Here is a 17,945-nt window from a genome sequence, read left to right on the forward strand (position 1 = left end):
CCTGATTTAATAATGGAATAAGAAGTATTGCATATTGTCATCAAAAACAAGGTCATTGCTCAGAAATATAAACTTAATGACCATTTATAGTTTCAGGCATGATTTTTTTTTGGGGGGAGTGAAATTATTTAGATATGCTAATACAATGTATTTAGTGTTGTAATGTGTAATTACATCTCTAAAAGCTTCAGAATAGAAATAGCTTAAGCGTCCAATAGAGCCTTCTTCTCCCATTTTTTGTTGTAATGATTCTGTAATGGTCATTATGATACAAGGGAAGGTTTGGTAATGTATCCTGGGGAAAGAGCAATTATAACCACGCATGCATTAGAACGCAGTTAGGATAAAACATGCTGATGCAAATTGTATATAGTTTAATTCATCTACAGGTATTCAGCAAAAAAAAAATTAAAAAAAAAAAAATTAAAAGGGTTTCTATTCCGTGTTTGTGACCATAAGATGTGTATATTCAAGGAAGCTGTTATCATATATAAGATAGGATAACAAATTAACATCTCAATTTTTTGGTTTGTCATTAATATTCCTACTTTTTCAGAATGCCGGTTTAAGTTAATCATCTTGCAAAAACAAACACCTTGTTTGAACGAAAAGGCACAAAAATGGGTAAAAATGGAAACTTTTTGTCAACAAAGAATTTAATCTAACAATTCTTTGATCATTTTTAGCTTAACCTGAAACTGGCATTATAACATGTATGGATAAAGGACTTTCCAAAGGTGATCTAGTAGAGAAAGACAAAATTTCATCGATAAAAAAAAATAAGATTCGGAGTGTAATTTCAAATAACAATCAAAAGCCGACATGTTTATTAATTTTGTCCATACGATGGTTTTTCATGTCGTTAAAGGTTTTGATCCTTTTGCGCATTCCATTGTGATCATTATCTTTTTCACAAAGTCATTTACGTGAGCGAACAATAAATTTGAGCGTCTTTTTGTGATAGTAAAATGAGTGGCGTATAGGAAGTATATTCGTTAATAAAATAACATGATTCAGCATCATATGTGCAATTACAAAACATATATACCTATGATCAGAAACCTAGTATGTTCTTTTCGGGACACGTCTTTGTTAATTTCTACTTTTGAAGCATTGCCTTGTTAACATTTAAAAAGTACATTTTTATCTAGTGAACATTACAGTCATGTTTGTAAATGCATGGATTGATGCATTCGATAACCCCCTCCAAACTTGTTGAGGCAATTTTACCTCATGAAATATGATTGATGCTTTCCGTCTCCCCGTGGAAGAAGTTAAAACAAAAAGGTAATAATAGTAACCGAGTATAATTGATTTGTTTGTCAGATTTCATCAGTTACTTTTATATCAAAGGAAAGGTTGAGTAAAAATCCATTGTGCTGAAATGCATTTAAAAAAAATAAACATAAAATCAAATTTGATATACATGTATATGTATATCTCCAACACAATCTAAAAAATAAAAAACAAAGTAGTAAAATTGCAATTCAGATACATGTGAGAGAAACAATTTCTTATTTTATTGATACAGGTACCACTGCAATGCTGCAGTCGTGTGTGGATTATTTACTCAACAAGTAGAGGCTGCGGGAGTTGCAGCTTTCTGACGCATTCTTTGCTGGACATGTTATACAAATGATTAAAGGTTTGACAATTTATTGACAATATTCTACCATGTACAGCAGCTGCCTGTTGAATATGTCAGTAAAATCTGCGCTCTTCCTCAAATGATTTTCCCCGAGGAGTACACATTGTTATTAAGCGGAAATCTCCAAGTACTTTTTGATATTGTGCTTCATTCAAGGGACATGAATAGAAAAATAATAATTCAAGACTAATCCAAAGAAAGTTCAAAGAAATACAAATGGTAGGTTATTCCTGGAGAAAACTTAACCGCCTCCCCTGTGACGTCATCGGTGTATAACGCATATATATATAACAGCAGTTACCGGAGGCTGACAATCGAGAGTTTATTGTATTAGATGAAAAGCTTAAGATGATATTGGTTTTTGAGAACTGCCAATTAGCGGACAGAATCCTATTTCTTTAACTGGTAAACAGAGAAGGAGTTATCAGACAAATTCAGGACCATTTAATTTCCGAACTAATCCAATAACAGCCTTAAAACTTTATTCCTCTTATTTTCTGGTCGCTGATATTCTTCAAAGGTTATAATGGAATTCGAGAATCTGTCGATGACCACAACAGCGTTAGACAGTTTCGTCAATGATAGCGTATACCCCCGCTTAAATGGAACTATTATGCACTCTGGTTTTGACAAAGATGGGTATATAAGGATTTCGCTGTACAGTATTATTTTTATACTAAGTGTACTTGGAAATGGACTGGTGATACTAACTCTGGTTCAAAACAGCAGGATGAGAACTGTCACCAATGTGTTTCTTTTGAACCTGAGCGTTAGTGACTTACTTCTAGCAGTCTTCTGTATGCCCTTTACAATCATTCCACAGCTTATGAGAAAATTCATTTTTGGCGAAATCATGTGCATTACCATTCGATATTTTCAAGGTATGTAAAATATGCTGAATTAAGTCAACATTTTCAAAAAAAGTATAAGAGAATTTTCAAAGTTAATTTCATGTATGATTTTTTGAGTTAAGTTGATTTCAAATATGTTGCGCAATATACATGTAGAAGTGAATTTGCGGGAATATTAGTTTAATGGGCTACATGTATACATATGTAGAATCATTTGTATATGACTGTCATTTTTAAGTACATTAAGATCTCTGTTTATTTAAAATATTCATCCTTGTGTTCTCGCAAAATTCTCCATATCTCACCTGACAATGCAACAGAATTCATTTCGTATACATCAAGTGTTATTGTCATCAGTACGTTGTGCAATGATCAGATTTATGCAATCCATCATTGTGTTTAAATTGAGCCATTGTCCAAAGAGAGTGACAATCCAACTCTCTAAATGGCACCGGAAATGATAGATTTCCCGTCATTCCCTATTTCTATTCTGTTTCTGTGCCATACACGGTATAGCCATTAGAAACTCCACCTTTGTAATTTGCACTACGCCCGTGATGTATTTGTCCATTATTATTAGCATGTACCTATTTCTCACTAAACATAAAAAGATAATTATCTTAATTCGCTCTCATCTCAACGTACCAGATGGAGAAATTCTGTTTTTTATCGACTTGAAATTTCTGTTTGATTCCATTTTTACGGTAACCGACCTTTCTCTTTTTATATAATTAAGTCCAGGACAATTTTCTGAGGTTCATTTATCCAGCTGAGATCCTCAAACAATATTGGGTTAAGATATTCACGATTTTTAAAAGGAAGGTAATTAATTTTGATATAAGTACATGTTACACGGTGTAAATGTATGATTTAGATCGTAATGTAATTTTAATTGATCGCCATAAGAGTCCTATCATGCTAGAACTTACAGAGTAAAGATCGGCCTTGAAGGCGTATTTCAGCAATTTTAATATTACTTTTTTGAGAGATTACTTGTAATTTTAAATATATATAAGCTGTATTCAATTTAAGATGTAAGATATGATATATATAAATTATTTAATCCTTAAAGTAAGAATGAGTTTAATTCGTCTGTGTTAATCATTCCCATACACTAGTAAGTGTAATGTAATGAGATCATAGAGACCTCTCTTTAACTCTATTTTTAAAGGAATCTTCATGATAATTTTTCTAGATAATTATTTTGCAATAGAGATCCAGGGGCTATATCAATTATTTGACATTAGAAACAATCAATAAAATCTTCAAAATTGTGCAATTCATTCCAATTATCACGCCTGAGGACAAAAAAGATGGTGATTGTGTTGACGATCTCGCATTGGGTTTTATCAGCAAAGATGTTCAAGAATTCATCAAATGCAATCAAGCAAAGCCTGGTTCTGCGAAATCACCATGTTTTCGCTGAGGTAGCTAGAACAGAAGCTATGGTGACAGGGCTTTAGCCTTCACTCCTTTGTCTTCAGTAATCAACATCGAGTAAACAAAAGGAGGCAGGCACATAAAGGTTTTCTCGATATGTGCAACAGATTTAGCAAAAGTTTTCACTGAACATATCAAATTGAATAGTGTATCCACAGGCATTTTCAGTAACGACAAAAAGATAAAGATCGAAGAGTATATTAGTTTTTCTTTTTATTAATTGCGATGACAAGGTTACAATTTCAATGTTGTTTTCTTAGGGAAAAAAGCAGTAAAATGTATGCCTCAAAAAAAGTACACGTACTTTCAAATTACAAAACCTAAAATATCTTCATGATAAGATCTGAAATGCCTCACAGAATAAAAAATCAAAAAAGAAAGAAAAAGACCCACACAAAATAGTGTGTAGTTAATTCTAGATGTTTTTCTGAGAGGATTTTTACTTCTTCAATATTTGAAAATGCCAAATTGCTATGACAGTTCTGGTTATTTTCACATTTTCACATTCTACAATTAAGAATAATTTTTAAGAAAAGTGAAAGTACACTTTAGACACTTATATGTGTCAATTTCAATTTAACACGTACAGCGAATGTGTTGGAAATATCAGTTCAAGTGGTAATCTATCCCTTGTAAGATATGAGAATCCCATTACAGTGAAAGGCAGTAAGTGGAACATAAAAGAAATCAGTCAAAATTTCAATGTCTGAATCCTTCGTGATTGTCTTGTTTTGTTTACAACCATCTTCATAATACATTTTGTTTTAGAAAGGAACAACCCAGGACCCATTGCTCATTGAATGAGCACAATGTGTATTTCATGTTTTAATTACCGCGGGATGTAAGGAATAAGCACAACGGCGATCACCAACATGCCTTTTATTAAAGAAACGAATGTATACGAATGCCATCTGTCAAAATTTGTGTTCACAGAACATTATACCATTTAAGTTATGTACCGACAAAATGTCAGAGATGTCAATTTGTTGTATTTGTAAAGGGATTAAAAATAACTTGTATTTCCAGAACTTTATTGAAAACTAGTTGCTTTGTCAAGTAGATTCTTGTCTTAAGATACAATGTATTTTAAAATTTCTGTATCCCAGAAGCCAGCAAATCATTAATCAACTAAATATATTAGTGTGCACATATACATGTGGACAACTTAGATTTTGTTGTATGCATGTGGCCAGGGAATTCACTTATAGTACAACACGGGAATTGCCCATTTGTTCATAATCGCCTTATACAATTAGAATTCTACATTTATAAATCAATCATTTGTTAACATGAGCATAGAAATAGTAGATATTAATATAAAATCGTATTTAAACTATAAAATACATGAAAAAGAAATAATGGTGTCTTTCCGAGTGAATAAAAAATTAGTCTTTGCTTCTTAGTAGTACATGTACCAGCACTGTCACGTCAGTACATGTTTTCACCTCGAACAAAGGATTTACCTAGCTCGGCACCAAATCTCATGGTACTTGGAAAAAGTTTACCAACATATGCCAGTGGCTCATTTAGCATGCGAACTTATTCTGACGTCTAAAAAATTGGTTTCCTTGTTCTTTTTATAAAGGAAAAGATCAAACTGGATTTTACAATGTTTTAATCACAAACATCTGAGCGCGGTAAGGTATATTGTTCCTCTCATATATGGGTGGATTTTGATGTAAAGAAGAAAAAAATATAACCAGCCCAAAGATATGTACCTAACTGCGCTTGCGTATTTTGAGGGCTCTCAAAAATGGGGCGGGGCTGAAAGTCAGTGGGGATTCGATGTACTAGTAAACAGCGACCTCTATCTGAAATAAAGATATAAAATTATACATGTACCTTCCATGTGTCCTTTTTTATTTTCGGTTAAAAAGGTATTCCATGATGGTAAGGCCAAATAAAAAAAATATGTGTGGTTCCGGTTACCCGACCTTCCCTGTTTTATACCCCCGACCCTAAACTTTTTTTTGGCAATTTTCATATTTTTTGCGGAATTTTCCCCGATTTCCATTAATGGCTCCAGTTTAAGTTTTAGTTTCAGCAATGACAGCCTCCTTGCAAAACATAGTGCAAGTGTTTAATATTGTTAAATCCAAAGCAAGCTAGCATGTAGGTGTCCCCTACCAATATTGACTAGTATATTATCACACCTCATCTAAATACCATTTGCAAAGCAGTGATAGGTATTATTTAGAAAAAATTAAGAAAATCATTTTGTTAAAAAAAAAAAAAAATAAATAAAAATAAAAAATTTCTCTACCTACCTACCCTAATTTTTTTGGAAGTGTAACCGGAACCACACATATTTTTTTGTTTGGCCTAAACATATCAAGGAATAGTTACATAAAAAAATAAGTGTAAAATGAAGATTTTATTGTCAATCTACCGGGGGCACACCATCCTTTTCCAGAGATTGCTTTTAACTTGATAATTCTATAAATAAATGGTAGTCATTCATCTCGGTGAGAATTACCAACCTTAAAAGAACGACATAAAACAAGTATACAACTGTTGTAACTCGATGAAGCATTTCCAAAGTCCTGGATCCATCCGTGCATATAAGTCTTATAGTTATTTTTACTAGATGTATAATGAAAACTTTACAACCCTTTACTGGTTAAAAAAATTATTGAAAACAAGTAGTCGGGGGTATTTTAATATACTGTGAATAAATACATGTATCCGTTAGAAAATGAAATTTATGTCTGAAGTTAAAAAAAACAAAACAATTTAAACGTTGTATCTAATATGAAATACTTAAATGTCATGCAAAAAGATATGCATATTAAGTTTACCACCCTGAGAGACCAAGTGATATTACGATTGATCGCCTTTTAATTGTTTAAATTTCACCGGAAACTATGGGATACATGTATTCCTACGCCATCCCTGTGACCGTGGTACATCTATGTTTATTCTTTCTTATTAAAATAGAATCCTAAACTTTATGATACATTTAAATTAAATTCCGTTTCAAGATTTTTTTTTTTGCCATTTGCATATTTTACATGTATATAGAACCGTCGTTTTAGATGACTAAGCTCCTCTATATAGGGCTTGAGTAAAATATCAAATTCTGTCTCCAAGAAATGACCTCTCTGTTTTTCTGGTGGCTTTCGAAAATTAGTTATTTTTGACGGTGATTAGTTCTGAATGGTCCATTTGCATAGCTGTTAATGATCCTAGTAATGACCCATGGCAGTATTAAATGACCATAGACGTATAATACTATGTTCCTCTTCATCTCAGTTTGGTCACGTGGGTTAGAATACTTCATTTGTCATTGGGCTTTAATATGAAAGGGTGACATGCAAATCCACTGTGGTCAATGTCAAACGAATACTAGGCTCCCTCGTAACCGGTTAATCAACCCTTCCATAGGAATACATTTAACCCTACTTTCCTTATTAACGAAAGTATTATTCCTTCATAACTGTGGCTTATATTTAAGCTATGTGAAGAATTAAGTTCTATTCTTTTAAGCGAATTGAACATAACTCTGTGTAGCTCAGTGAAATTAAGACTATATTACAATTAATTATTTTTATTTTCAGAGTTAAGTAATTTTAGATGTCTTACATGTATATCTATTTACAGATGTAGAAAAGTTTTTTTCGTTTGGTTTCTGTTTGTTTTTTTTTTTGTTTGTTTTTTTTTGTTTGTTTGTTGTTTGGTTTTTTTTTTTGGTTTTTGTTTTTGTAAAAGCAGTATGAGAAAGTTAAGAACACGGATTTGGATTCATTTCAAGATGGCATTTTAACGACACCAAGATATACTCCATTGAAAGTGCAATTTTCATTTCTGCGCCACAAACTGAATTTGTTTTACATACGAAGCTATTGCGCTCTACTAGTTCTTTTCATTTTTTCCAGAGAGCGACAGATCTGTACATTTATGTTTTATAACGACATTTATGCTGGAATCATCGGTAAAATACGGGAGATGGTTTTAGTCTATTTGAATTAAGGGTACATACCACAAACAAAAATTTGATGCATGGATTGATATATATTTTTTGACTGATTTTGAATGGAAATGACATAAATAATCAATCCCTAAAATATAAAGTAATCGTTAGTTTTCTTTGGTGCTTAGATAGGTGACTTTATGTCGTTTTCTACGTAATTATGTACATGTACAACATTTTGCACATGTTTTTGACATTGCGACAAAATCTTACAAATTTCTCCCACACTACCCAGAAAATATCATTAAGGGTACCTATTTGGATATTAATCTATGATAAATATTGCTGATTTCTGAAAAAAGTTTGTTTGTGTTATTTATCCTTAAGACACCCTTCTAAGAAATATACGTACATGTACCCAAATATACAGGAATTCCAATGACCTGACTGAAGGGTATGGACATTTAAGGAATGAAATCCACGACATTTAAGGAGTGAAATCCAACGATATTTTTTCATAATTAATTATTTCATTAATTAATACTCTGCTTTTATTAGTACAGACGTATTTACTTTGTTTCCTGTTGTACAGTGTACATACTGCAGTTATTACTGGACAGAAATGTCGTCCATACAATCTCGATTGTATTCATCATCAGTGTCCCTTAACCACAGAGTCCCAGATGGTTGTACAATACTTAATTGGTAGAGATAATGGAGTATGCTGATAATCTATTAACCCAGCTTAAAACTGCGGCAGACGTCATAGCGGCAGCTTTATTATCATGGTAGGGAACCATGAACTAGATAAGTACTTCTTGTACCATTGTGAAGGTCACTACAATGATTCGGTACTATCAAATGATGAAAAATACCATAAAAAATCTCATCATTCTTTCCTCATTTCCTCATAAAAAGCTACTTCATAAAAATAATGTAAAAAAAAAAGAAGAAGTCAATATTAAGGTTTTTTATTGATAAATAAAACCAAGCCAAAGTGATTTTACAGTAAATGTACAAAGATGGAAAACCTGCGTGACGTTATTGTGGGGATTAATAAACCCATTTTAGAAAATATAAGTCGTAACTTTGAACTAAGAATTCAATGAAAACTATTCGTATCATACCCTTTTCCAGTGAAGGTAACTGCGAACTGTCCCTTTTCTGATAATTTATCCTTTTTGTGTTACTATGCAATTGACACAATGGATTTTCAATAAAGCAGCATGAGTGATGTATTTTGTCCGTAAAGATTCAAAATCCATTAATTTTCTGACAAGCACAAGGAAATATGATAGATTGAATCCCCTTTATAAAATAATATTTTAAATTGTAAATCGATAAAACCACGAGGAAGAGTTTTCGACCCAAAACAAATCTCCTTAAATCATTTTATTATTCCTGGTTAATTTACTGTTTTCACGCTTTACGAAATTAAAAGAAAAAAAATGCATTTTTACTTACATGTATAGTTAATTAAATCTTTCTGGAAAAATTTATGAACATCATGGGAAATGAACCATATAATAAAATGTATATATGAAATTTTGTACATAACTGTTCAAATTCATAGCAACTTCAAAACTCTAGTCTTTCTATGCTCTTTTTCTCCTGCCATTGTACAGGGTATACGTGTATAATACAACAATTCCCATTACTTTGAAACAAGTGATAGCTAATATTATAGTACCCAATTTTACTCAAACAAAATATATCGGATATCAAGGTGAAATATCACTCTGCTCTGAATTTCATCAATTTTTATTTAAAATTCTCAACATAGATTTTCATCAACAACAATAGCATTAGATTCAAATGGAAAATAGTTTGAAGTATGAAGCGTTGATTACTTTTTAAGAAATGAATATTATGTTCTAATTATGATATGAAAAAAATGAGAGAGTGAATAGAAAGATCAATATTTTTTTTTTATCTCAACATTAAATTAAAAAATTATGAGGTATATTTTAAAATAATTTTTACTGTCATACGTATTTAATTCCTATTAGAAAACATAATGAAGCGTTACTTTTGAAACCAGAATATAACATTGTTTTCAGTGCTTGTAAAAAAAAAATGCATCCATCTTCAAGATTTATCTTTCCATCTACAGGAGTTAACTTTCTTTAAAATATTTTTATGAGGGAAAAAGTATTAAATATTTGATTATAAAAAAGCTGCATCTGATACATGATAAATTACTGTAACAATTAAAAGAATACTAGTAGATAGAAACATTTCAAGTTTAAAGAACTGAGTACAAAAGTTCTAGGTATATTATTTTAAGTAATTATTAAAAATATTGGCAAAAGAAAATAGAAATCAATATTTGAAACATATTTCAACTTCAATTACTCATTAGTAAACTCTGGTAAGACAATTCATTGGATTGTTTAAAATAATTTCCTTGAAAAGTTATCTCTCTTATCAGAGGGACATTTCATCTTAAATTGCCAATTCTGGAAAGTTGGGTTTTTCACTATAATACAAAAGTTTTAAAGTTGCTGTCAAATTTGATTGACGCTAACTATACTTATACCACGCGAAACCCCTTTCTCTCTATTATTATGTCCCTTCATTAGAAACCTTTCCCCCAGTAAATTATCCTACAGCATCGACAATTCGTCTCGAGAAGTAATTTTTTTTAAAAAATGAAGTTCCTGCTTCAGAATGTAAATTATAATCTTCTTTACTACCTCTGACAATATTTCCTTCTATAAAATTTCTTTCTTTTTAATCAGATTTGTGTGCTATACGATAAGTCCTCATGTGAAACACCAACTACAAACACTTAGCAGCATATGAAGAAGTAATATGATTGATTTTCTAGTTTGATCTTGATGAATGATACAGTTTGAGGCAAAAAGAAACCTTATGGCGCCTCAAGACGTCCGCAAAGACATCTATTATTTCTTTTTTAAATAGTCTTCTTTTCCCACACAGTCTCCATTATTTTGACAATATTTTTACACTGGTTGTACACTGTATTTTTTTCTTTTATAAATGTATTGTCTAATGTCAATTGTCTGATCAAACTCTTCAATGAATTAATTTCAGAAGAGTATGCAATACATTACTTTTAAAGACATGCACTTGTAACGAAATTCCCAGAGTACTCAAAGGATAAATATCTCTTATTGTGAGAATTGCAACCTCGGCATTTTTTTTAAAGATTACGTGCCAACCATAAAATCTCGAGATTCATAGTAGCAAATGTACCATAGAACTATTTTTTTGAGAATTAAAATAATGAAACATCATCATGATTGCTGAAAGAATAATAGAAAACATTTAACAACCCTCTTTTAATCATCCAGTGTTTTTTTTTTTTTTTTTTTTTTTTTTTTTTTTTTGGTGGGGAAGTGAGATTATTGCAAAGTTTCAAATTCATCCATTTTCATTTTCAAATCTACATGATATAGAGAATTCACCACGGGAGAACTCGGAAGTTGACCTACCACTGGTGGGATGCGATTAGCTGAGAATCTCGATAAATATTCCATTATACATATCTCCCAGTAAAAGGAATTACAAACATGCTTTCCATTAAGTGAGATAAGCTTTTTTGTATACATAATTTATTTTTGTACCGCATAGGAATGTTCCACCGAACGCTTTTGAATTTTTCGTATTACAGTTTGCTTGTTTTTTTTCCTCCCCCCTCCCCACCCCCTGAGGAAAGGTGCCTATCTTATAAACATTTTCTCTCAAATAACAAAATATTTATTGGAGGAAAATATGGAAGACGCAACAGAGTTTTCAAAACATTTGTATTTATTACTTTTTAAGAGGTCGGGCGTGAATTCATGAATAAAGACTTTTCATGTAATTTTTATAGGTTGTATCAATTTTATGTTTCCTCAGTTCAAGTTTTGAATATTTTGTTTGTTTCACATGTTCACTTAAATTTGTCAATGAAAGCTTGAGTTAGATTACAAATGTTCAAACTATTAAACCAAGGTCTCTCAGAGTCCCCATCTGTTTGCCATGTACTTAAGACTGGGAGTTATAGAGGAGTTCATGACAAAATGATAATTGAAAAAGAACAGTATTGTCCAACTCTGACATATGAGTCGCTGCATTACATTTCAAAGGGAGTCATGTCTTTCACAGTATTTTAGTCCTAAGGTTCCTAAATAAAAAAAAAATCTTAAATACATGAAAGCGGTGTTTATGTTACAATGTTATCAAGGAATTAAATGGCCTATACAATGACGTCACTGCTGAAATTTGATTGTAGCTAGTTAAGAAATGAGGACTTGTCAATGTGCACCATACTTACTCCATAATGTAATCAATTGACACTTTATTTTTCATCACGTTGCACTCAGCCCGAGGTATTTCTAATTACTATAATGTGAAAGGATCCCGAAGGACTTCCATTCGACTGTTTTGCTCTTCCGTAGGGCTAAAATCCAGCGACAATTCTTTAATAATTCATAGGAATAAGACAAAAATGCAATATCGCATGCTCCTGAAAGTGATTTCCGTACACAACAATTAAAGTCTGGTGGCTACGACACAGCTCGCGTGGGAGAATACAACACGTTCTTTTCACGAGCTTCATTAGTACTTTAATATGGTTTCGTAAGATATACCATTCCGTCGCTGAAGTGATGAAGATGAATTATTACTCTGAGGTTTTAATTTACAACTTCAACACACTGTTAATGAATATCACGATAAATTTGCATTTTTTCCTTTATCATTGATACTGTACAAGTATCTCCAAAAAGTCGGTAGGAGGCATTTGTTTTGGCATGGTGTGTCTCTGTCTAGTTGTCTGCCTATTTGTCTGTTAGAAAAATCATTCACCATTGCTCAGTACTCGCTTGCATGTCGTAATCTTAATTCAAAGTCATATACATGTCAAGGTCTCTGGACAATAAGAAATTAAAATCGTGTCCTAGCTATAACAGGACTCCTTGCGTGAAATGAATTCAAACACGAGTAATTGTGCAACGTTGCAAATTACTTTGATTGATTGTATGTTGTTTAATATCCCAGTCGACAATGTTTCACCTCTGTAGAGACGTCCTTGCTTTGAGTTTGACCTATGCCAACGAGGGTTCTTTACTCATCGTGCCGACGCCTACTATCACACGGGACCTCGGTTTTAAGGTCTCTTTCGAAAGAACTGAGACTTTCACTTTTAATGGCCGAGCCTTTTGGGAAGGAACAGGAATCATGATTTAAACATATTTGAACCTTTACTTCCTGAAAATATCTGATTATAATTAATTGCAAACCTGAATCTACACTAAGTCAAGAAGCTTTCATACAAGTTTCATCTTTTCTGATCCGGTGGTTCTTGAGATGATTTTTAAATGACCACACCCTGTTTTTGGTTTTTCTTGAATTTTCAAAAGGGGCATTGTTCTTCACTTGAACAAAAATGCATTATCTTCAGCTAAGGATACTTTGAGGCAAGTCTGTTGAAATAGGTAGTTGAAAAAATGAAAAGTTTACGCACGACGGACAAAAACGGATAGCAATAGGTCACAGGAGTGAATAGTGTGTTGTTGTTAATTTTGAATTTACCGGGTGTGAGTAAATACAAAACTTGCAAATTTTGTATTTACTGCCATTCGGTAAATTCAAATTTTGCAAAATATATGACAACTTGACAAGTACAGTCAATCACCTAAAATATGACCATCGATTAAGCCCTCCACTGTAACAATTATCTTTGCCTATCATAACCAAATTTCTTATTGCTAACCCAATCGTGCTCAGAAAAGTAGTCATTGTTTTTTCAAGTAGAACATAATTTTTTTCTGATGATGGCCTTCCTTTCTATTACAACTGTTTGAAAATAAATATAAATGCTATTATTTTCTATCTTTAATCAATTTTCTTTGATGCAAATATTCCTCCAATGAAACTTCTAGGGGTAGTTGTTTATTAGGTTGCGAGCCAAAATTTTCAATCCTTAACTTCTTTTCTGTTGCTGTTTATATATACATGTATTATATAGAAAAGGTACTTGCTTGCCTTGCATTGTTTCAATATAATCCCCCAAAGATTACCGTCATTGATAGGGATTACTAAGTGATGTCAGAGGTAAAAGGAGGGTACTCGTACTTGTCTCTCACGCATATAGTACAGAATCGAAATGACCTTTTGACTTGCAGCTATCTTCACGGCAATTAAGATTTTGTTTATCCGAGTTTTGAATTTGACGTGATATTTTCAGCAATCTTAAGATTATCTTTTATATCGGTGTATTGTCATTAATTGCTTATAACAATACATTTATGTAGAATCAAATCCACATCGTACATCAGAAAAGTAATCTAGGTTCATGACCCCTCTTATCTTGATTCACCCAAGGTCGGAATATTAGCGTCTTTATCTGTCTAGCACTGACCCTAGGACAAAACTAAGATCTCATTAATTATAAACATGATAACAAGAACATTTTCTTATAGCAAATATGAAAATAGATTGGTTTGGAGCTACACACTAATCAAAAATACGGATAAAATTTCGTCTGTACTTCATTCCATCGAAGTCTGAAAAAAAAAGTTTTAAGACTTGAAATATGAAAAGCTGTAATAACTACCTCATTAAATCAAATGCTAAAATCGTGTAGAACAGGCTTTAATTCATCTAGACATCTTCTAATCTCCACTCCATGAGCTCTTGTGAGGTGGCAGCTCCAGTAATGTCGTTGCTGCGGCTATTATGAGCATTAGACCCTGCAGGGCAATGAAAACAATTACTGAACACCGATTTAAACATTGCCATAATGACTGTCGGAGAAAAATATAATCGCTATTTACAAAATTACAAGTAAAAATTTCAGCTCTTTGTATTATGCAGGATCTTCGAATTCTTTCTTTTTTGCGAACTTTTAAATCTAAAACAAATATTCTCTCATAATTAGGTTTTCCAATTGAGCAGAGTAAATCTGTTCGGAGGAAAATCAAATAATAACTGAAGATCACTGTATCTAATGTATTTTCGAAGGCAATCTTTAGCCTGCAAATGAAAACTGACTTCCATTAGTCCCACTTTACCTCTTTGATACAAAAATCGGTTCTTACAATGGTAATTGCAGCAAAAGACTCAAAACTCGAGTCACTAAAAAATTTAGGCACTAAACTGCTTGCATGTATCTATCAGGAGTCCAGATTTTTCAGGCAATACTTTCTGTGATAACGTTGATAGGAAATTTATGACATTTAAAAATGCATTTTCAATAAAAAATAATGTACTGAAGAAAAGAACTGGTCTTTTTCAAAACATTTCATTGAAAAGTGAGTTTTAGATAAGGTTTATTGGTGCAAGAAACGGTATTTTTAGCAAAGAATTCATAGAAATTAAAAAAAAAAACAACAACAGAGAAAATCATAAAATTGGCAGGTGTTTGAAGAGTGGTGAGTTGTCATAAAAGACGGATTACTTTTCCAGAAAGAAGGATTTACCTGTAAGGATTAAGGAGTGTGTCTTCTTTCGCAAACATATGATTTATAGAATAAATGAAAAATAGGTTCTCTGAGGGAAGAAAAAAAAAACAAAGAAAACTCCGATATTATATACAACATGTACCTAAATGTTCCTTACGTAGAATATAACACCGACATATGGTTTTCATGGTAGAAAAGAAAAAATACTAAGCATATTAAACTTGATATGATTTACTTTCATTTTTGCGGCCATTATTATACAGTGTAAGTCGCTAACATTCGTTACATTCATGTAAACTTTTAAAAAGCAAACTTAGAACAAAATCAGACTGTTTAAATAGAATGTATTTCAATGTATTATGCATTTTTTTGTCTTGTACATTGTATATTTTTATTTGTCAGTCAATCTAATGGTTCTTGCTCCATATTATATTCGGTATTATATAATTTTCACATTTACGTACATGTACACTCTTCGAAAGATCGCATTGTTTATTTAACTTTTGAAACAAGCACCTATTATTTATTTTCAGCTGTCTCTGTGGGAGTGAGTTGTTTTACTATCGTCACGATTTCTCTCGAAAGATACTTCGCCATTGTTGAACCACTCAGATCTCGTCGATGGCAGACCCGATCTCACTCCTATAAGTGCATCCTAGGAATATGGCTTCTAGCCTTGACCTTGATGATCCCAATCGCCGCCTCACAGAAACTGATACAAATCGGAAACAAAGACCGCCATGCTTGTCGCGAAATTTGGCCAAAACACATGAGGACTGTTGAAATTGTATACAGTGTTTCCTTATGCGCGATCTTGTTCATTATCCCCTTATTTATTATGGCGCTGGTTTATGGAAGAATTGCATTCAGGCTGTGGGCAGATATCACTCAACAGGTCAATGACAATACAGGTAGGTTTCCAGATTACGAGGAAAAGATGAACAAAAGAAAAGACCATGCAGTATTGTTTCCTTGCTTGTAGCTCGCCTTTTTCATTGAACAACACGTCCATCCATATTTTGTTTTAAGGAAATTCAATTATTTGTTTCCTTTAATGAATACATTATGAGTTGTCTTGAAAGTTTACTTGAAATTAATTGCTTATTATGCTAAATAATACAGTAAGTTCATTAATGTTTTAGACGGAATTGGAAGTAAACTGTCTGGTACGTCCAAGAACGACGTAGATAATGCATCGCTATCGACACCTCTTCGAGGAAATCAACAGAAAAATGGCGACCACGTTAGCTTACGTCATTCTAATCTACGTCACAGTATATCAAGCAGACGACGGGTAATAAAAATGTTGTTCGTGATTGTGCTCGAGTATTTCATTTGTTGGACACCGCTGTACGTCTGCAGCACGTGGAAGATCATTCACTACGAATCCATTCACAATCGCGTGTCGAATCTTGCTTGGTCTCTGATGCTTCTTCTGGCCTATGTGTCCTCGTTTGTTCATCCTGTAACCTACTGTTTTATGAACAAGAACTTCAGGAAAGGATTTGTATCAGTTTTCAAGTGTTTTTTACAGAACCGTCTGACGACAAACACTGAGATGAGTAACTTGACAGGAACTTCGTCCCCCACCGTTCGATTCCACTCGACAGAGTACACAAAAGTTCAGTCTATAGATTAGTATCATTATTTGATATCTGTACCTGTCTTGTATTTGATACAAGTACCTGTCTTTAAAGACTACAAGAGGGTCCAGTCTATAGATTACTAGACGCCATCATCGAATTCATTTCGAGTCAAGATTATATGTGCTTGCAACATATTCATCTAATCTCAGATAAAGACATGAAAAACGGCAAACATTGTCAAAAAATATTCGAAATACGCACTTGATACTGTAATTTTAGTTTCGAAAGCAAATCTTGCACGTCCATCGGACCTAACAACGGAAAAAGATATTTTACCTAATAATAATTGATACAGAAAATGATAAATGGTTTCAATTTTTCTTAACTGTACTGAAGACCAGAAAAGATTTTAAATTGCAAAAGTAAACATTTTTTCCCAAAATGACACTCCAAAAAAGTTTTTGTTCGATTTCAATAACACAAAGGCTACACTAATAGGTATTTCTTTTTATCAATGTTTGATTCGTCGAGCTGTAGTACAAATCAGAAATAATAAAATTCTGTGAAATTCAGTCAAAACACTACCTCTATATAATACAATTCTTTATATTAGTTCTTGATTTCGACAAATGATATTGGTAATGGTAAATTATTCAAACAGAAGTTTCTTTCAAAATGCTAACCTTCCTAATTTTTGTGTAATTTTAATAAAACCTGGTACACAAGAAGACTAAATGAAGACACAGAATTGGGCGTTGCCATGGCTTTGTACAACATGGGGAGTGTATAAAATCTTTCACAGTTGTATTATTTAGTTTTGATTTTTTGGTTACAAAACGGTGCAAAGTTTAGAAACATCAGGATACATACTAGTATTTCTGTTATTGTAAAGTTAAAAAATGTTTTAAGTCCAAGTTCTTCGTTTTACTTTCTTTTATATTTGTTAAGTTTAAACCAGCAGAGCTACAGTCTCATCAGAGAAGTCTGTATTATTTAGAATGATGAAAGGTATTGATTGACGTAGTCTGTGTAAAAAGTATCTAAATTCAGTATTCCTTTTATGTAACATTACTCTATGTTTTACTCTTTGTTACAAAA

The 17,945-nt window shown here is 32.4% G+C and overlaps 1 protein-coding gene across 1 annotated transcript in view; it reads left to right on the forward strand.

Moving 5' to 3' along the window:
• The first annotated feature begins 1,819 nt into the window (after positions 1-1,819).
• The window catches only part of LOC133197212 (cholecystokinin receptor-like), a 16,274-nt gene continuing 148 nt past the window's right edge, over positions 1,820-17,945 (forward strand). The window contains exons 1-3 of the mRNA XM_061333128.1: positions 1,820-2,529; positions 15,795-16,172; positions 16,404-17,945. The exon at positions 16,404-17,945 is cut by the window's right edge and continues 148 nt beyond it. Coding sequence (XP_061189112.1) covers positions 2,175-2,529; positions 15,795-16,172; positions 16,404-16,900 — 1,230 coding nt within the window. The 5' untranslated portion in view covers positions 1,820-2,174 and the 3' untranslated portion in view covers positions 16,901-17,945. The remainder of the gene's footprint in view (positions 2,530-15,794; positions 16,173-16,403) is intronic.

Source organism: Saccostrea echinata, unplaced genomic scaffold (genome assembly GCF_033153115.1).
Source record: "Saccostrea echinata isolate AGI-Se365-2 ecotype Australia unplaced genomic scaffold, CSIRO_AGI_Sech_v1 ptg000030l, whole genome shotgun sequence".
Classification (NCBI taxonomy): Eukaryota; Metazoa; Mollusca; class Bivalvia; order Ostreida; family Ostreidae; genus Saccostrea; species Saccostrea echinata.